Source organism: Cetorhinus maximus, chromosome 22 (genome assembly GCF_964194155.1).
Source record: "Cetorhinus maximus chromosome 22, sCetMax3.hap1.1, whole genome shotgun sequence".
NCBI lineage: Eukaryota > Metazoa > Chordata > Chondrichthyes > Lamniformes > Cetorhinidae > Cetorhinus > Cetorhinus maximus.
Window position 1 is genome coordinate 18,640,975 of NC_135900.1, and position 20,970 is coordinate 18,661,944.

General features: G+C 44.4%; 2 protein-coding genes across 2 annotated transcripts in view; one reads left to right on the top strand and one right to left on the bottom strand.

Moving 5' to 3' along the window:
- The window catches only part of mdm2 (MDM2 proto-oncogene), a 105,549-nt gene that overhangs the window by 75,151 nt on the left and 9,428 nt on the right, over positions 1-20,970 (top strand). The gene's annotated exons all lie outside the window — the stretch shown is intronic.
- The window catches only part of LOC144696515 (carboxypeptidase M-like), a 70,185-nt gene that overhangs the window by 17,057 nt on the left and 32,158 nt on the right, over positions 1-20,970 (bottom strand). The window contains exons 4-6 of the mRNA XM_078567902.1: positions 13,453-13,631; positions 5,015-5,199; positions 717-893 (exon numbers count right to left, since the gene is read on the bottom strand). Of these exons, the coding sequence (XP_078424028.1) occupies positions 717-893; positions 5,015-5,199; positions 13,453-13,631 (541 nt within the window). The remainder of the gene's footprint in view (positions 1-716; positions 894-5,014; positions 5,200-13,452; positions 13,632-20,970) is intronic.

The window sequence follows — 20,970 nt, forward strand, 5'->3', positions numbered from 1 at the left end:
TTTTAGTCATTTGTCCTCATATCTCCTTACGTGGCTTGGTCATATCTGGTTTCTAATACCCCTGTGAAGCACCGTGGGACATTTCATTATGTTAAAGTTGCTATATAAATACAAGTGTTTGTTGTTGTTCCATTGTGTCTGATGATCCAATGGGAAGGTTTTTGTAATTGTCATCATAATGATAGGTAGGGAATATCGAAACATGGCTGCAGACCAGAGTAGTACTGTGGGGCTGGAGGAACGTTCTGCTCTTCCGAGATTCGTATGGAGGTAGCAGCCTCCAGCGATCACTTCAGGGCCTTAGATTAGGCTGCTCGTAGTCCAGCTAATGCAGAGCCGGGCTGCCTGCTTTTTTCGGGGCAGTCGAATTACATGAATGGGTCCAGAAATCAATTTAGCAGTGGTCTCAGTGCACAAACAAATCGCATTTGAGCCTATGCAATACTAAATTTACTACAGCCGTTTTATGCCCAAAATAAAGAAAATCACCAAACAATACTAATTTTTCATCCCATAGAGATGAACAAGATTTGAATGGATTACAAAACTTGATTTGTTTCAGGACAATCTAAAAGGGACAGAGATGAGGTATTGAAAATGAGGAATTTTGATCATTTCTTCAATAATAAGCAAGTTATCAACCTGCTTACTAACAATTCTCTTTCGTGGTTCTTTCACAATGTGATTTATAAACAATTTAGCCACATAAGGTTTACCTAAAAAATGATACCACTCAGCTCCATTGGTAATTCCATCCTGGAAATATGGGGTATTCTGACATTCGTCTCCACTGTGCATGCTTTCGTGGCTATAAGAGTAATTCTTTGCAAGATACACGAAGACATCATCATCGGGGCATTTGCTGTAACCTGAAGGTGGCTTGAATTTTGAATCTGGTAGTACAAGCACAGAAACCAACATAGTAGTTATTCTCATAAAACCAGAAACGATTGTCAATTATCTTGCTTTACATTCCAGGTTTTGGCCCAACAAGAAATCTGCTCCTCCCACTGAATGACTGGCAGAACTCAATTTCCATAATGCCCTCCCAACTTTTTGAACATCAAGTGCACAATTTTAACTGGCCTGTCCCACAAGGGGCAGAACCCACCATTTGGGATTTCTTCCCACACTGTGGAGTTTTAGTCAGAGTATCTCTGACTTCAGTGATCGATTCCCTGCCCAGGGAGCAAGTTTGATCGACTTTTAAGAATGTGAAAAATCAGTAAAAGTGCCCATTAAAGTGTTGGATTGTTGTAATAACGAAACTGGTTGACTAATTTAGGGATGGAAACCAATCTGCTGTAAATGTGACTCAAGTCTCACCCCAATGTTTAACTCTTAACTGGCCTCTGAAGAGGCTGAACAAGCCACTCAGTTGTTAGGAAAAGGCAATTAATGGTCTTGCCAGCAACAGCCATGTTCATTTAATTAATTTTTAAAACGTGGAATTAATTTTAAATATTTATATTCTCAAATGTATGCATATTTTCCATTCCAAGAATCTATTCCAAAAATAGTACAGTTTACAACATAGATTTTAAGCGTGTACATGATTAATATCCAAAACATTTAAACATTTTAAGTGTACAATGTCAGCTACTCAGGGTCATGTGTTTCTGCCATGGGTCATGTGAATGAACAGACCGATTCTCGACCCACAGATCTTTGAGCAGATGGGGCAGGATGTCCCACAGATAAGGGGTCTCAAGTGCAAGAGTTGCTTCTTTTTCCTTCCTTCTCTGTCGCCACTCTGCCTTACCGTTAAGACGTTGTGACTCAAAGCATGATGCAGCTTGATGGACAACTCTACGCCATTCTGAATGATTGGTAGCAAGCTCCTCCAGGTCATTAAAGTCAATGCTGCCAGGCTTCAAGGAAAGCTTCAGAGTGTCTGTGGAGCATTTTATCTGTCCTCCCCTGGAATGCTGGTCATCTGACAGTTGAGAAAACAAGACCTGGCGGGGGAGATGCTTTTCACCATCCGGACAGTGTCCAGTCTGTCCAAATTGATTTTGAAGGAGTATTCTCCTGAATGCTTGTGGATCTGGCCTCAAGAAGGAAAACCCTGATTGCGGCCTACGCGTGACTTTGTTTAACATGGGGTACTTGGGTGCAGTCATTATCCACATGATCTTGATGGGTTGGTGGTCGGGTTTCGGTGATGTGTCCCATCACGATGACTGAGGCCATGTTGCCGCTGCAGCCTTCTTCCGCCTTTGCAGCTGGTGAGATGCAGTGTCTAGTTTTGCTTATTCTGCCGTTAAGGACTTTTTAGACCACACTTTGTCTGGCACCTCTCCCCGACCTTGACATCAAGGAGCAAAGAGCTCTGGCTAGCATTGCTCAAGGAATCATCAGAGGACACAAGGTGGCGATCCACGGAGGCACATTATAAGTACTGGGCCCCAGTATTGAATTCGAGGATAACATGATTATGACTACTAACCCCACTCCCCCAAAAGAAGGATTAATAATTGAAATGCTGAGCTTTGAACATGATAAATGAATCTTCAGTATATTATCTACCAGCAGGTTAGGTCAACACAATTTCAATTACTGTACAACAAACTTGCATCCTTTGAAAAAAATCACTGTCTCCTGCCAACACAATATGGGCGCCTGTGCATGCGCACTGGGCCCACACAGATGTCACTCCGCCTGCTGATTATTCTATAAAAGTGCAACCAAAACATGGGTTTTGTAGGCAGGAAATGTATTCTGGTCTCAAGATTTTTAATATTTTATAACTACAGGTGAATGGCAGAAAAATGATTAAATAATTACATTTCCACTAAAGGCAATCCGGCAGAGTCAACATGGTTTTGTAAAAGGGAAATCATGTTTAACCAATTTGTTGGAGTTTTTTGAAGGATTCACATGTGCTATGTGTAAAGGGGAACTGGTGGATGTACTGTACTTAGATTTCCAGAAGGCATTTGATAAAGTGCCACATCAAAGATTATTGCAGAAAATAAAAACTCATGGCATAGGGGGTAACGTTTTGGCATGGATAGAAGATTGGCTAGCTAACAGGAAGCAGAGAGCTGGCAAGATGTGACAAGTGGTGTGCCACAGGGATCAGTGCTGGGGCCTCAACTTTTTACAATTTATGTAAATGACTTGGATGAAGGGACAAAAGGAATGGTGGCTAAATGTGCTGATGACACAAAGATAGGTAGGAAAGTAAGTTGTGAAGAGGTTGTAAGCACCAATCCAGACTGGATTAGATGGGTTGATTTTGATTGATGTCTTCCCAAATTCCTTGTAGTTCGTTGTTAATAACACAAAGGTGGTCTTTCCAGCACTTTCAGTCTGTAGTTCACTGGTTGAAAACTTGCTTTTCAATGTCTCTACTGGTGATTTTCCCCTTTTCCTCTTGACAGAGGGTTTTTCAGAGACAGCAGGTTACAGAGATATAAAGAAAAAGCCAGCTACCTAGCCAGCCTTGTAGATTTACTGGAATCTTACACACACAGGAGAGAGGGGTTTTAGGTATGTTCTCTTTTGCAGGCTAGGATCCCTCTGCTCATTGCTATCACACAAAACTTTGGTCACCTGATCAGGAGCCAATTAAAATATTGTTGCTAGACAGTACCACCCCTTTCCGGCACCATTTTGTTCAATCTGGCACACTCTGTTCCAGGAGAAAGCAATATCGTATACTCATCCTGTTCCAGCGAAAATGTCTTCTCAACTGCAGCCATGGTAGTTTTTAAAGCGACAATCCAATTTTTAAAACTACAGTCCCACAGAAAAATAAAAAGATGTTTCCTACAATCTAAATGGTAAGAGATTGTAGAGCTCTGAGATTTAGAGTGCATGAATCACAAAAGGTTAGTTTGCAGGTACAGCAGGGACTTAGGAAAGCTAATAGAATGTTATTGCTTATTGTGAGGGGAATTGATTACAAAAGTAGGGAGGTTATGCTTCAGTTGTACAGGGCACTGGTGAGACCACATCTGGGGTAGTGTGTACAGTACTGGTCTCCTTACTTAAAGAAAGATGCAAATGTGTTAGAAGCAGTTCAGAGAAGGTTTACGAGGCTAATACCAGGAATAGGCGAGTTGTCTTATTAGGAAAGACTGGACAGGTTAGGCTCGTATCCACTGGAATTTAGACGAGTAAGAGGCAACTTAATTTAAACCTTTAAGATCCTGAGGGGTCTTGACAGGGTGGATGTGGAGGGGATATTTCCTCTTGTGGGAGAATCTAGAACTAGGGGTCACCGTTTAAAAATAAAGGAAGTCGCTCATTTAAGATAGAGATGAGAAGAAAGTTTTTTCTCAGAGGGTTGAGAGTGATTGAAACTCTTCCTCAAAAGGTGGTGGAAGCAAAGTCTTTGAATATTTTTAAGGTAGAGGTAAATAGATCCTTGATTAACAAGGGGGTGAAAGGTTACCGGGAGAAAGCAGGAATGTGGGACTGAGGTTACAGTCAGATCAGCCATGGTCTTACTGAATGGCGGAACAGGCTCGAGGGGCCGAGTGGCCTACTCCTGCTCTTGTTCCTCATTTTGTATGTTCGTATGCATGTGAAAATGTTCAGTCAGCACAGGCACCAAACAATAGCTGCACTGAACCAGCTCCCCCTCCTACTGTTTTAATTATATCAAATAATTGTCAAAGAGCCATTATTAACAATTCCCAAAAGAGGCAAGAAATTTTTTGCTGATGTTGCAACTCGGAAGCAAGAAACTCTGGAGGCATTCAGCGCAAGCTGCTGCCTGAGTGTCTCCAATACTTTGATTTAAAGCAGCAAGCTGACACTTATCGACTTTACTTCTGCATTAAAGTTTTTTTTTTCTTTGACGCCGAATGAATTTTAACCTAGCAGTGTCAGGTCTATCAAATCTTGTTCTGTTCCCAGTCTGATACAATATGTCAATCTCAAAGTAGGCCGCCCCAATTAAACACAGCTGAGTGAGTCTGTAAAAGAAGAAACGTGGTGGAGAAACACTAGAACTGTGAAGCAAACACAGCTTTAGAAAATAGGAAATGTCCAGTTGCATTACCTGTTCGTCTGTTGTCATATGGATAGCTGGCTACAACAGCCCCTCCATGTAAGCTTATGGACAGGACAAAAGTTTCATTCAAAATCCAGTTCATTACTGCTCTGGTTTCCGGTTGTAAAGGTGATAGGTTATTTTCAAAGGCATCAGGAAAGTTTCTATTCAAATCAATATGTTCTTTATTATATCTGAGGAGGGGGGTAAAAGTTAGAAACAACCCTCAGTTAAATACAGCAATATTGATTTCTCCTGGACAAATTATACTCGTTGTAGGGTTAAGTAACATCTTTATAATTTCAACAAGTTAAGTTTTTGATTTTGGAAATTACCACAATAGGCTCCCAATAGAAATGGACACTTCACACAAACGGGAAACCCCATGATGATTTTCATAAGTTATCTGATGTATTATAATGATAATCATTGATGAGAAACTCAAGGTTTTTTTTTTAATCCTTTCATAGGATGTGGGCGTCATTGTCAAGGTCAGTATTTGTTGCCAATCCCTAACTGCCCCTGAATTCAGTGGCTTGCTGGACAATTTCAGAGGGCAGTTAAGAGTCAACCACATTGCTGTGGATCTGGAGACACATATAGGCCAGACTGGATAAGGATGTGTTGCCATAGCCTCCGGGGCTATGGACCAAATGCAGGAATTTTTTAAAAATTCATTAATGGGATGTGGGCTTCACTGGCTGGGCCAGCATTTATTGCCCATCCCTAATTGCCCTTGAGAAGGTGGTGGTGAGCTGCCTTCTTGAACCGCTGCAGTCCATGTGGTGTAGTTCATGTGCCCGCCCACCGACCGAAATATTGCACGTTATTTTACACTCGCTCAGGTCAGGCGCGCGCCCGCCCGACGAGGTAAAAATTCTGGCCTGAGAGTCTATGAGATGGCAGGTTTCCTTCCCTTTAGGACATTAGTGAATCAGGTGGGTTTTTACAACAATAATTTCATGGTCACAATTACTGAGACTAGCACATATTAAGAGTATGACATTAATTATTGCCAATTTCTAATTGAGAATAGGTCAGAATGCTGAGAAGATTGTTATCAATTAAGTTTCCTCACTTTGAAGACAACAGATTGTGTAAATGAAAGAAATAGTCAATAATAAAACTACGCCAGGACTGTGCAGTTTGACTCAAAATTACATTATTCAAAAGAAATTCAATTTATATTTGTTGATTTTCCCACAACTTTGTTCAAGGACAAAGTAATAAAATGTATCTTTCCTCATGCAACTATTTCTGCTTGTTTCTCCTTTCTAATTCATTAGCCAGAATCTTCCAGACGTATAAAATTCATGGGTGTTGGAACTCCCAATCCCACTCGTGTCAGCAGTGCACCCTCCGGTGTGATCTTATAGGAAGAGGCCTCCACGTTCAGCCGGTTAGTAGCCAAGGGCGGGTTTTGAAGGTCGGAGCTTCAGACAATGCAGCCCACTGCAAGGGAGGCTGTCAAACTCCACTGTGTGACCAGCATGAATGCTGCTGAGCCTAAACAGCAAGAGCAGCACTAAAGCATTGCAGCATCAGGCATGGGGGAGAGGGGGAATGGGTTGGCCTCTGAGACCTCATGAAGCCCATGACAACTGGAAACATCTGTCTCCACAAGTTCCATACTCAATGGCAAGACTATTAGATGGGAAGGTAAGGCCCCTGCTATTTTCAGCTGGTACCACTTAAATCTCATTCATCTGTAACACAGCGTCCACCACCTGCTGCGTGGCCGTCTCCTTTTACTTACTGAAGTGCAGACACAGCAGGGGGTCGTGCAATGCCTGAAAAATTGCAATCCCATCACGAAATGCCCGTTGACAGGCCAAGTGGCTTCTGTGCTATAACCATTCTATAATTCTATAAACAGCTCACTCATTTGCTTGACTATCTGCCCACCATCGTCTGCGTTGCCGTTGTTGCTGTGCTGCCAGCTCCAGGAATTATGTGAGGAAGCGGGAACATATCGGGGAGTCATGACGTTTTCATTTCCAAAGTTCCATCTCCCCCAGCCTCCAAAGCCACCTCCACTGCAGGCTGGGAAAATTCCCGCCCTTGTGTCTTTCCTCTGTTTCTTGGCATTGCTCATTATCCCTGTATTTGTCTACCTGAGTCTTTCTCATTCCTTCAATCATTAGTCATTCCTTCTCTGTACTGTACATCTCCTGTTCTGAAATCTGGCAGTCTGTGTCAAGCTCTGTATTTGTCCATTTGCCCTTTCTCTTTTTTTTCCCCTAGCTGTATACAAGCTCATCACACATTATCCTTTACTCTTCTCTTAAGATTTATTTTTTCTCGAATGGTAACATCTGGTCTGACATTGCAGAAATTCCGAGGGCAGGGTCTCAGAAGCTTAGAGATAACGAGGCTGAGGTGAGGAAATACGCTGAACAGGGTCGAAACAGGGTAGGGAGGGAGTTCAGTCAAGAGGGAAAACTTAGTAGCCTCAAGGAGAAAAAACAAATTTTAAAGAAGCAAAGAACATTAAAAATAATTTAAAGATCTAAACTTGAAGTAACAATGAATCCCAAATAATTAAAAATATGGAAGTAGGATAAAAGGATATGGGTAGAAAGTACAAATATAAACAAAAACTGACTGCCTCGTCCATTCTTGCAGGATTGATTATGATTATCTGATTGGTATATAGACCTACCAGGAATGTTGCAATCTACAGTATTACAGACACACAACTTTTCAGGATGCAATTATATTTATTAATTTACATTTATTACCCTAGCTCAGTGAAGACTAGGGTCAAATGAGGCTGTGTCATTGCACCAACACTCTATACTGCACTTCATCTCCAGCAAATTATCCACAAGTGTGGAGATAATCTACAGAACAGACGGGAAACTGTTCAACCTACACCACCTTCAATCCAAAATCAAAACCTCAGTCAATGAGCTTCAGTATGCATGTGATGCTTGTGTGTGCACTCAGAAACTGAGCTCCAGGTCAATGTTGACACCTTCACCAAAACATATGAGGTAGGGCCTTCCATTAAACACCCAGAAAACTAAGACCTTCTTCCAACCAGCTCCCACAGCACAAACCTGCCCCCATCCATTGAGATCAATGGCAACATCCTGGAAATATGGGCCTTTGCCTCCTCTTGATGAAGGCAGACAGAGACGAAAATCATCATCGCTTCCAATGTGCCAGCTCAGCCTTAGGCTGACTGAGGAAAAGAGTATTTGATGACCAGGATCTCAAACCCAGGACTAAGGTCATGGTTTACTAGGTAGCAGTGATCCCCGCACTCCTATATGTTTCAGCACTGGTTCAATCTAGGGCAGGCACCACAAAGCACTGGAGAAGTACCACCAGCGGAACCATCACAAGATCCTCCAAATCCAGTGGCATGAAAGGTGATCTAACAGCAGCGTCCTCTGCCAAGCCAACTTGCCAAGCCTTGAGGTGCTAATCACTCAAAACCAGCTCATCTGGGCAGGACATGTCATTTGTATGCCTGGCACCAAAGCAACTACTCTACTTGGAACTTGATTGTGGCAGGAGACTCCATGAGGACAGCGAAAGCACTTTAGGGATGTCCTCAAAGCATCCTTGAAGAGGTCAATAATCCATGCCAAATCATGGGAGTCCCTGGCTTGTGACCGACCAAAATGGAGAAGGCTCACCCTGGAAGTCACCGAGCACATTGAAAGACTTCATCGGGAATGTGCAGAGGTAAAGTCAAGGCATCAGAGGGGGCACACAAACTTCCAAATAACTCATCTACCCAATCCTCAAGCACCTCCTGCCCTGCATGTGGCAGATTGTGCATTGTACTTATCGGTCATCTCAGAACCCATCGAACTGGTGTGGGAGCAAGTTATTCTAGATCCCAAGGGACTGCATAAGAGAGATGTTTATTAACCTCTTCAAACTTAAAGTTAAACCAGGGCATTTGCTGATCATGTTTAGTTGGAAATATTTAACCTTCCCAAGAATGACTCAAGGCAGAAAGAACAAAACTCCCAATAACATCACAGATTTTAAGGCATGTGTAAAAGATATCACAAATTGCCATTTTGGAACAAAAAGATTGAAATACATTGATAGATCTTCTTGAAATTAGATTAGTAACTTAATTCTATAACCTCCATGGCTATGAACAGGAAAATTTATCACGTTATACCTACAATTCACATTTGTTTGGATCAACAGATATTCAAAAGGCTTGTTGGTGTTTTTAGAAAGCAAACAAGTGACTGGATGTCCCACAGTGAGCCCAAAACACTTCTTTACATCTTTCATCATATTACATTTGACAAATTTGTATCTCAGGAGCCTGCTAAGGGCTGTCCATACCATTTTGAACAGTCAATTACCTAGCCAGTATATGGGATCAGCAGTATCTGGTCTTAATGAGGAGGCTGTTGATGCTAAAATGGCATCAGAAAGCAATCCTTGAGGTAGAAAAACCTTAATAAAAATATAACCAGCTACATGGGCAAAATTGCCAGTGCTGCTGCAGGCCCTCCCTGCCTGCCTAGGTGCGGGTGGAGCCAAACACTGCATTGTAGAGGGAGACCCTGCCATCCCTCCACCGTCACACCCCCATAACCCACAATGTACTGGTCTGGCTGCTTTTTCTGTTTTTTAATTACATTTCTCAAAAGGTTGGCAGGAGAGCACTACCATGTTGAAGCACCCTCTTGGGTACATACCCTTTACCCTCAGGAGCCAGCTGCTCCTCAGAAGCCAGAAGGCCTCTGATTTCTCCTCCAACTTGGAGAGCCTACCTGCTGCCTTTGAACAGGGAACCTGTCCCCATGCCAAATAAGGAGGACCCCAGTCAAAATTCCAACAAGTGACTGGTTCCTCCCATTTCCCACCCCTAAGCGAAAATTTAGTCCCATGTATGTGTCTTATCACGGGAAACCATAAATGAAAAGCTAGGAATAAACACACACTCTCAATATTCTACAGATGAACTTAAGCTTAATCCTTTGACTGCTGACCCACAGAAAATTTCTTCTTTATCATAATCCATTTCCGCTTTGGAAAGTGTTGCAACTAAGAAGTGACAGGGACAGAAGCAGACCTGCAATTTAAAGCTGCTCCATCTGCAAGTTTCTTGGGGAGAAACAGTAAAATTTGGTACGAAGCAGAATTGCTGCACATGCTGTTAAAATCTCTTATTCTCCTTCTAGACTCCCTCCACTGGTACATGTGTGTATGGTAGCTTTAAGTGGTCAAAATGCACAACGCAATTTTCAATATGTTACATCCCTCCCCTACTTAGTAAATGAGAGGCATTGCGAGTTTCGATGGTTTGTTCCCAAAAGTGTAAACAATAAAATTAAGCATAGCATGAACATTCAACTTCACCAAATTACATATTCTAACTTTTCTATTAATTCAGTAATGTACAATGAGATGAACGATTTGTTCACCAACTGAAAATAGTTCACTTCGGAACATAATCACTTAAGTTGGGTGGGGGGGCGCGGCGTCTTCTCACAAGGAGGATATTGTCTAACACCAGGTGTGGTCTCACTTAATCATGTTCTTCACCTGAGATGTAAATATTTAAATCAGATTCAATGCTTACGGATGGAGTTTTCAGCACTTTGAAGAATGACCCCTTTTGTGTGATCTGTGTACCATGCTTAATGATCATTGATCCTTTTGTGTTGGTCACAACAAATGGCTGGATGTCATTAGGGGTTGTTTGCTTTCCAACATGACTATAATGTTTCAGAAGCACTTTATTTCCTGGTTTTAGTGGTGTAACGCTGAATTTCATGTTTCGCTTTGCATTTCCTCTCATTCGATCCTTCTGTTCTCGATCGCGTTCACATACACGTTGATCATTAGCTCCATTGGGTAGCTCAGGAAGACATGTGCACATAGGATATGCAAAAGCTGAGTGTAGCTGGAGGCTCTCCAGTAGTGGTGTGAGGAGTCATTCTGTAATTGCGAAAAACGCAATACAGTTCTTGCTTCCGCAACTTGCTCTTAGCTGTAGCTGCACGTATCACTTTTTACACGGTATGCATAAATCTCTCGATTTGTCCATTAGCTCCTGGCCAATCAGGTGTGACTTTTTAAAGTGAAATCCAGATAGTTCACAAATTTACTGAACTCATCACTGTTGAATGGAGGTCTGTTGTCACTTCTCACCGTTTGAGGGATTCCAAGCAAAGCGGAAATCTGGTCAAGCTTTGGGATGACTGCTTTTGTTAGAGTAGACATAACTATTTCCATGAAATCTGCTGTAGTTTTCCGTGATGACAAGCAAGTGTTCACCAGTGGACAAAGCTGCAAAGTCAACACTAACCTCAATCCATGGTTCTGAAGGTGGCTCAGACATCTTGAGCAGATCACAAAGATTTGACATTGTGGTTGTTTGACATGGAAAACACTGATTTGTGCTCTAGTTCTTGGGAACCATACCTTTTCCCTAAGGAGCTGTTTGGTTTTGACAATTCCCTGGTGCCCTTCATGTGCTATATTGACAACACATTCTCTCAATGATTGTGGAATGACAATGCAGTTGCAGTGAGATGAGAACAGATGTGATTGTAACAGTGAGCTCATTTCGAACATTGTGAAGACCTTGTAGAGTGTGAGCGATTTTGTTTGTAGGTGCTCTTGCGATCACATCTTTCTAGCTTCATGATTCCATAGCCGTCATACATGGTCGCAATGCATCACCTGGTTTTGTTGCTGCTTTGATGTCAGCAAGTTTTACACGTGCAGAAGGTGTTGTTCCACAACCTTTTCTTCATGACTAGGAGGACTGCCTGTCAACAATGATAGTAGTGCATAGTTTGCTATGTGGATTGCTGAACAAGCAAGTGGTCTATGATCAGTTGTTATGTCAAACTCACTTTCATACGAGTAGAGATGAAAGTATAAGACATCCCATGTGATTGAGAGTGCATCCATTCTTAATTAGCACTTTTCTTAGATAATATCACCACCTTCAACACCTCTTTGATCCTTTTGTCTGTGACATCTTTTGATTATCTGCTCCTATCACTGCTTGCTTATCCCCACAATCACCCCACCCTCAACTTCTCTCCCCCGCCCCCCCACCTTAGACCAGCTTATATTTCACCTCTCTCCTAACTATACTCAGTTCTGCCGAGGGGTCGTGAGGACTCGAAACGTTAACTGATTTCTTCTCCACCGATGCTGCCAGACCTGCTGAGTTTTTCCAGGTAATTCTGTTTTTGTTTTGTTTTTCTCTTTGTTTGTAAACCTCTTGCTCTACAGGCATTTGCTATGTGCTTTCCATTGCAACGACTGATGGGTTGCCTGCCTTGTCTTTCTGCATGAGAATTGCACTTAAGCCAATCAGGCTCACATCCACTGCCAGCTGGGTAACTTTCTCAGGGTTGAAATAAGCATTTGTAAATTTGCTGACAACCATTGTTTGATCTGGTGTACAGCCCATTAGTGAGATTTAGTCCCATTTGGTGGTCTGTTTTGTCAGATCACATAGTAGATAGCGTAGCGAGGTCAGGAATGAAACAACCAACAGTCCAATAAGAGTCCCAGTAGACTCCGGACTTCTGGGATATTTGTAGTATCCACAGCATTTGCAATTGCTTCAAACTTTCATTGGATCAGGTGGTACTCTTTCACCAAAGAATTCAATTCTGCTTCCATTGAACAAGCGCTTGTCTCTGTTCAAGGTGAGGTTACATTATGCAAGACGTTTTAAGCATGCATGTCGGCGTATCTCGAGTTCACTTAACAGTGTGGCTGTGGACAAGAATGTCATCACTGATGTTCAAGTGCCTTCAAGTCCTTGAAGTGCAGACTGAATTATGTGCTGAAATACTTCAGCTGCTGAATTAACTCCAAAGCTGAGCCTCTTGTGTTGAAAAAGCCCAATGTGAGCGCAGAAGACTGAACACACCATGATTCTTCAGCAAGCTTAATTCGATTTGATGGTAGCCTGCATTGAGGTCAAGTTTAGTGGTGTTTAGAACCATTGATTTTCTCTATGATGTCATCGATTGTTGGTATTAAGGCCAGGATTTTCCAGTTGTTGAGCAGGCTCAGCGGGGGCAGTCGCGGAAGCTGCGATTGGCTCTGCATCGCGATTTCATGCAGGCGGGCCAATTAAGGCCCGCCCTGTGTGGAACGCGAGCGGTAGCGAGCACTACCTGTGCGGGCAGGGGGAGGAGGGAGAGTTGGGTCCAGCGCGCAGTTCGCACATGTGCGCGAAAGAGCACTTCAATCTCAGAGCACAGAGCTGCCTCAGGGAGATTGAAGTGCTTTGTAAAAAAAATCACTAAAGACAATAAAAATTTAATGAAACATGTCCCTTCATGTGACTGTGTCACATGAGATGAGCCATGTTTTTATTTTCAAAACAAAGTTTTTGTTTAATTAGTATTAGCTTTAGGAAACGTCATCCCGCTCGTGGATGAGGTTTCCTAAAAAATGTAAAAGGCCGCTGAAAGCATTTTTCTTACCTGCCATTAGAGAACATACAGTCTGCCTTTGTACGTTGGGTGATTTCAAATCCATCTGGGTTCATGGATGGCATGATGTGAATCCGAGCATTGTTTATTAACCTTGTTATAGTGGCATCTTTTTCATACATTTCAACCAGATGTTCGATCAAGTGGAGCAACATTTCTCTGCCCACCACCTGTATTAGATCACAATTTTTTTTTAATTCAACCATACCACAAAATGGCTAACATTTTAATCACTGAAGATTCTGGTTTACTTTCAGGTATGGTCACATTTTATTGTGAATGCTAGAGTCCAGTTCGTTATTTTCAATTCAACATACACAATAAAAATGGAGGAAATATACTTTTAAATTCTTAAGCATTCCAAAGTTTCTACAAGAAATTCAGGATTTTCACTTTAAATCAGAAGTTAAGACAGCACAAACTAGCCAAGAAGGCAATAATAAATCCTACCATCCCCCAAGAGAAAGGAGCAAGAATGACAATCACAAGGTGGAAAATTATGTTAAAGAGGTTGGAGAGGACATGGTCAAGCTGACTCCCAGGTTTCTGGATCATTATCCTGTCTATGTTCCTCTACCAATGCCCTCTCAATCTCACCCGCTGTGTTACTTGTTACTTCAGTGCATCATTTCAGATATCGGGAAGAATTACTTAGTGACAGTAAGATGGTGACACTGGATAATTCAAAGAACATGGAACATAGGAGCAGAAGTAGGCCATTTATCCCCTTGAGTCTGTCCTGCTATTCAATGAGATCATGTGATGTGCAACCTAATTCCATATACCTTTTTCCCAATATCCCATAATATCTATGGATAACAAAAATCTCAGATTTAAAATTTACAATTAATCATTTGCTGGAGAGAATTCTAAACATCACCACTCTCTGTGTGTAGAAGTGATTCCTAAGTTCACTCCTGAAACATCTGATTTTAATTTTTATATAACCATAGGATAACCTGAGGCCTACGTGAAGGCTCCCATGCTTTGGAATTGTGAGAACAAGATCTCATGGGTATTCCCCCGAAAATAAGGGTATTTGAAGAGTATTGCACCAAAATTAGGGTCTGAGGATGTGCAGCAAACAACAATTCAGAGTCTAGGGTTTACAGCCAACATTTGCAGTAATATCAGAGAAGCCCATTGCAGGCATCAATTTGGACACGTGGCAGCACCATTGAAACCTGGAATAAGTTGCACAAGCGGGCAGGGATCAGTCGACATATACTCCTCCATGGAAGCAGACACTACTACCTTATTGGCAGCAAGGGGCTAGATAGACAGTAACCTTCATTGCAACTTTTTGACTCTGGAGTTTGTGATCTAGGATGCTGTCTCTCAGGGCTTTCACTATTTCTTAGCAAATGAGCTTCACTATAACTAAGTGCAATATAATACATTTTGGTAGAAAGTATAAGGAGGCCACATATTCCTCAGTAAATAAGTACCTAAAGATAGAGGAACAGAGGTCTGGGAGTGTGGATACATAGATCACGTAAAATAGTGATGCAGGTTAACAAAACCATTAAAAAGAAAACAAACAAAATACATTTATAGAGGGATAGAACTGAAAAGCAGAGAAGTTATGTTAAACTTGTATAGAACTTTGGTTCAACTGCACTTGAAGCATCGTGAAGAGTGTGGTCTCCAAATTAGAAAAAGAATATAGGGACACTGGAGAAGGTGCAAAAAAGATTTATTAAAATAATACCAAAACAGAGGATATACCTATCAGGAAATATTGAACAGGCTGGGGATCTTTTCTCTAGAAAAGTGAAAACTGACAGGTGACCTGATAAGGTTCTTCAAGAAGGTTGATAAGGGTAATGCTCCTGATGCAATGTACTTGGACTTCCAAAAGACATTTCATAAAATGTTGTACAGCAGATTTGTGAGCAAAGTTAGAGCTCATGGATTAGAAGGAACTCTAGGAACACAGATACAAGAGAGGTTGAGTGACTGGAAATAAAGGGCAGAATCATCCCAGAATTGCAGTAAGTGCAGTAGAAGACATTTTACCCACCGGCCGCAATGGTGGCTTTTCATGCCATAACGTCCCTTTCCCGGCGTGTCCCGCTTCATAAATTATGCAGACCTGGAAAACACGCCGGATTGCTGTTGGGAGCAACCTCTGATTCACCCACCCTGCTGTCACCTCAGGCCTTATTTAGAGGCAGCCCCTGGACAGAGCTAGCACTCTTCAAGGGATAGGAAGCTGCTGGGATCTGATGGCTACCAAAAGGAGGAAACTTGCTGCCCCCAGACTTAGTGACACCTCCCTCCAGCACCTACTGGATGCAGTGGAGGCCCACTGCAAAGTCCTCTACCATTCTTGGCGAAGACCAGCAAGGTCACCAATCCAGCATGGGAGGTAGTGGCAACAGTGGTCAGCGCCAACACCCTGCAAAAGAGGACAGCCACCCAGTGCCAAAAGGAGGGTGAATGATCTCCTCTGTACTCTCAGGGTAAGGCACTCTTCTCATCACTCAACTCACACACATCACACATCCACAGGGATCTCACTCACTGCCAGTTCAAGGGACATCACCATTCACACTCACACACACACCTCCATCTGCCGTATGAAACATGTCCTCATCCCATCCATGGCACCACTCACCACCCACACATGCCAGGCATCCTTCTCATCTGGCCTGGCAGGCATCCTGCTTACATTCTCTCCATCCATCTTCTTGCAGGACAAGCTGGCACACAAAAGGGAGAGGTCGCAGACTGATGAAGGAATGCCTGACATTAAAGGTCCTCACCAACTTGGAAAAGTTATCCAGCTGGCCAGCGATGGTCTGGAAATTTCCTGTGCTGACGGTGAGGTCAGCGGTGCTCAACCATCAGGCAACCCATGCTGAGTCACTCCTGTTCTGCGGTCCCCTGCTATGCACTAATTATCTCTTCTTGCTTTCGCAGGCACATCTGGGAAGCAGCCAATGGGGTCTATGACCCAGGTCCTCGACTCAAGCCCTGAAGACACCTCGGAAGAAGAATCTGATGACATTCAAATTGAAGGCCCATCACAGCGCTCACCCACACCCTCCGCCAGCGCAGAGACACACACCTCAGTGGGATGTAGCTCTCGAGTAGCCCCAGGGTCACAATCTGGTGAGCACATCACACTGTCTGATCCACAGCATGCAGCGTCAGGGACTTCAAGTTTCCGGCACTCGGTCAGTTGGAGGCCAGAAATCTGCTGAGCCAGAGTTAGATGACGAGCCTCTGGACTCGGTCATGTCTCAGTTGCTGGAGCTGCAAAGGCAAGTTTGGGGATATCAGAAAGGGATGTCCGCTGCACTCCTCAGACTGCAAGGCACAATGGAGGAGTCTGCTCACCTTCAGTCCGAGGTGATTGCGCTGGCATGCCAACGCACCAAGGTCAACACTGGAAGGACGATGGACGCCATGGAGACCTTGGTCCAGGACATAAGTGCTGCACTGCTGTGTGGGCTGAACTCCATCGCTGATGCCATAGTTGACCTCCAACAGTGTCAATACGAGGGGGTTGCAGGGCAGCTCAATCTCACTCCAGCTTCCCCTCCTCCTCGAGTGAGCCAGGGGCCCTCTTGCACCCATAGGGAGGAGGATCAGCAGGTGCAAGCCCTGGGGCCACCAACCCAGGTGACTCCGGGAGTGTCCGGCATATCAAATCCCCTCTTCCTATGACCCCAGCAACTCCAGCTCCAAAGGCAGAGGAGGATGCCACTGCCAGACAGCAGGACCCCGAAAGCAGGCCGGGCCCTCCAGAGAATGTCTCCCAAGGTCACCACAGACAGGGCATAGCAGTCAGCAGGCTGCCTCTACCTACGTTGTGGATGTCAGGGGGCACTGAGACGCAGCAGCAGGGTTAGGAAGATTAAGAAAATGTAGTTTCACCATGTGTGCATGGGCATTAATCACTTGTACATAATGTTGACTATTGCAAATAAAATCCCAACGATGTCACCGTGTCCATGGCTCCTTGTTATGATGAGCAGTGCTCCTGTCAGTCTGAAGTGAAAGCTTGGTCCCTGCACAAGATAAAGGCAGGTTTCTTAGTCCAGGGCTTCACTCCTGTGCTTTGTGCAACCTGCCCAGTGCACTGATGGAGCGACTTCACAGTCACTGTATACATCAGTCATCGTGCCTGCACCTCGATGGGGCTTATCATTGCTGCCAGGATGTCCTGGGCCGGCAGCACAGAGTTCCGTCATTCTCTCTGTGCTCTCAGCACCATTGAGGTATGGCTGGGCCCCCCATCTCTTCAGCATGTGTCCAGTGACAGTGCATTCCTGAAGGGTTCAGCTCATGAAGGATGCCATAGGATCAGGACAAGTTAAAGTTTCTTCGCTGCATCTCCATGATATGACCCTGTTTACAGAGCGCAAGCGAGGTGCCATCAGGCAGACAGGAGTCAGGTATTCACATAAGCTATGTGAGGATCTATGGAGTGTCCCCACTGCATGTCGTCATCATCCTCCTGTAATGTAGGGACTAAGGGCATCTGCTGCATCTCCATGGCAGGAGCCTCATCACAGAGGGTATGTGTGTTTCCATCAGCCAGACAGGAGTCAGACATTCACAGATGCAATGTGAGGATCTATGGAGTCTCCTCACTGCATGTCATCATCATCCTCCTGGAATCTGATTTCAATGAGGGCCTCCCATCTGGACAATATGATGACCTCATCGCCGTCAGCCTGACCTTCGAGGACCTCCTGACCCTCATCTCCTCAATGTCCTCCTTATTGGAGGATGCGTGTAGCTCCTCCATCTCCTCAGGCAGCTCCTCCCCCTGTTGCAGCGCCAGATCGTAAAGGGCGCAGAGGGTGCCGATGATGCATGACACCCTCTGTGGACTGAATTACAGGGCTGCACCAGATCAGTCCAGGCACCGGAACCTCATTTCCAACATCCCAATGGTTTGCTCCACCAAAGTGCGAATTGCAGCATGAGACTTGTACGGGCATCATCAGCCATGTCATCTGTGGGTAGCCCATGTCCCCAAGCAGCCAACCCTGCAGCCTCTCTGGACCCTGGAAGATGTCAGGGATCTGAGACCAACTGAGAATGTAGGAGTCATGGTCACTCCCAGGGAGTCTTGTGCAGATCTGCAGGATACGTTTGCTGCGGTCACAGACTAGCTGAACATTCAGCAAATAGAAGCCCTTGTGGTTGACGTAGTTGACTGCTTGCTGCCATGGAGATCTAAGCCATGTGAGTGCAGTCGATGGCACCCTGCACCTGTGGGAATTCAGAGATCTACGCAAATCCCAGTGCGTTTGCTTCCTGGCTTTCCTGATCCTGGGTGAAATGCACAAAGTTGTGTGCCTTTGTGAATATGGCGTCCGTGACCTCCTGGATGCACTGGTATATGGAGACTTGAGAGGTCCTGCAGAGCTCACCTGTGGAGCCCTGGAAGGAGCCACTGTCATAAAAATTGAGCACCGCAGTCACTTTCATGGCCATTGGCAGTGGATGCCCTCCATGTCCCTGTAGCGCCGAATCCTGCAGCACATGGCATACGTGACTGACCCCCATTTCCCTGGACATACGCAGTCTTTGGCAACACTCGTTATCGGTCATCTGCAGGAATGACAAGCACCATCTGTAGACCCTGGGTCTAGCTAGGCGTCGACCAGCAATGGCTCACTGTGGTTCTTCAGCAGCGCGCACAGGAGCCCCTTCCTGAGGGTGCTGCCCCTCCCTCTGCCCAGCCAGGCACCTCCATCGTTCTCTTCTCCTTCGACTCCACTCCTTGTAAGCCATGAGGCATGCAGCTAGGTCACCAAGTTCCATTCTCCTAATGTACTCCTCCTGCAGGATGAAAGAGAGAGACGTGAGGGTTAGCATGGGTGTACTAAGAACCTCTCTTGGTTAAGTCTGAAGGCCCCTTCACACATGCCGCAGAGAATTGGCCACCACTTGGATAGCCAGAATTTAGTGGCTGCCTGAAACCCCACCCACCTCTGCCTCCTCTAGCTAACTGATTGGCAGCAGCTTCGCCCAGTGGACTACATGCTGTGTTCTCAGCTCAGGCATTCTCCTAACCCGCACTGCAAGGCTGCACTGTTAGCTTGAACCATGGGAGACTGGTCCAAACCTGAATGAAGACATTGCCTCCACCAGTGACTGCTCCATAGCCAGCTTTTGTAAGGAGATTGTACAACATGCCTAGTCACCCCTAAAACGCTCATTAATTTGCAGTTTGTGCCTGAGGGGTGAAAGGTTCAGGTGCATTTGGTGGCACTTTCATGCCTCTGTTGTTTGAGTGGGCAGATAAGCTAGAAGCCTGACTCCAAGCATGTCAATGTAGCTGTGCCTGAACTGTCTCAGCTGCGGAAGAATACTCACTTAATACAAGGTTTGCCTAATGCGTGGCTGCTTCCCTCCACCCACCCCTGCATGTGCACTACCATCAGACCTTACACCCCACTCACGCCCCCCAACCCCCACCACAGTGCAGCCCTTGCCCCGGCATCGTACAATCAGCCAGCCGGGAAAAAGCGACTTGCCTAGATACACGGCACCTCTTCCTTGAAGTCAAACAGGCAATCCTCATTGTGCTGCGCAATGTTAGAGCGCACTCATCTCCGAGTTCCCTTCGAAATTCAGCTCAGCAGGTGCATACCTTTTAAATGCTGTTGTAAAAAAATGTCGGCGTGCAATCACATTGACATGCCCAGATGATCCAGCGTGGGGCGATGATTCAGGCAGGCAGGCGAGATGCAAATGCATTGAAATTAGGTTCCCAACATCGGAGGGTGGGAAAGGCGGCCCACCATTGACGAGCGGAGTGGACAATCGCAAACTGGTTTCATGACGGCGTAAAACCAATTTTTGGCCTTCTTGCTATATTGTCCACTTATGCCTGCCACGATGCCCGACGCCAACGGGCAGAATATTCCAGCCAAGTGTAGTGGTAAATGCTTGTTTTTCAGGCTGGTGCAAGGTTTATAGTGGAGTTCCCCAGGAGTCGGTTTTAGGACCAACTTCCCAAAGTATATTAATGACCTAGACCTTGGTGAACAGGGCACAGTTTCAAAATTTGCAGATGATACAAAATTTGGAAGTGTTGTGAATCATGAGAAGGATAATGTAGAACTCCAAAAGGACATAGAGAGGTCGATGGAATCGGCAGACAAGTGGCAGATTAAGTTTAATGCAGAGAACTGTGAAGTAATTCACTTAGGTGGGAAGACCACGGAGATACAGTTTAATAAAACAAAAGGGTATAATTCTAAAGGGGGTGCAGGAGCAGAGGGAGCTGGGCGTAGGTGCATAAATGATCGGAGGTGGCAGGACAGGTTGAGGAAGCAGTAAATAAAGCATACAGCTTTATCAATGAAGGCTGTTTTTTTGAAAAATATACTTTATTCATAAAAGATCTGGAAGAACAGTCCAAATCACCATCACAAAAGTACAATCAGATTCAACTTTTACACATGGATCACAAGGTGCATCAATACAATCAATGAATATTACAATCATTACAATATGGTCATTACAGACAACTAGACA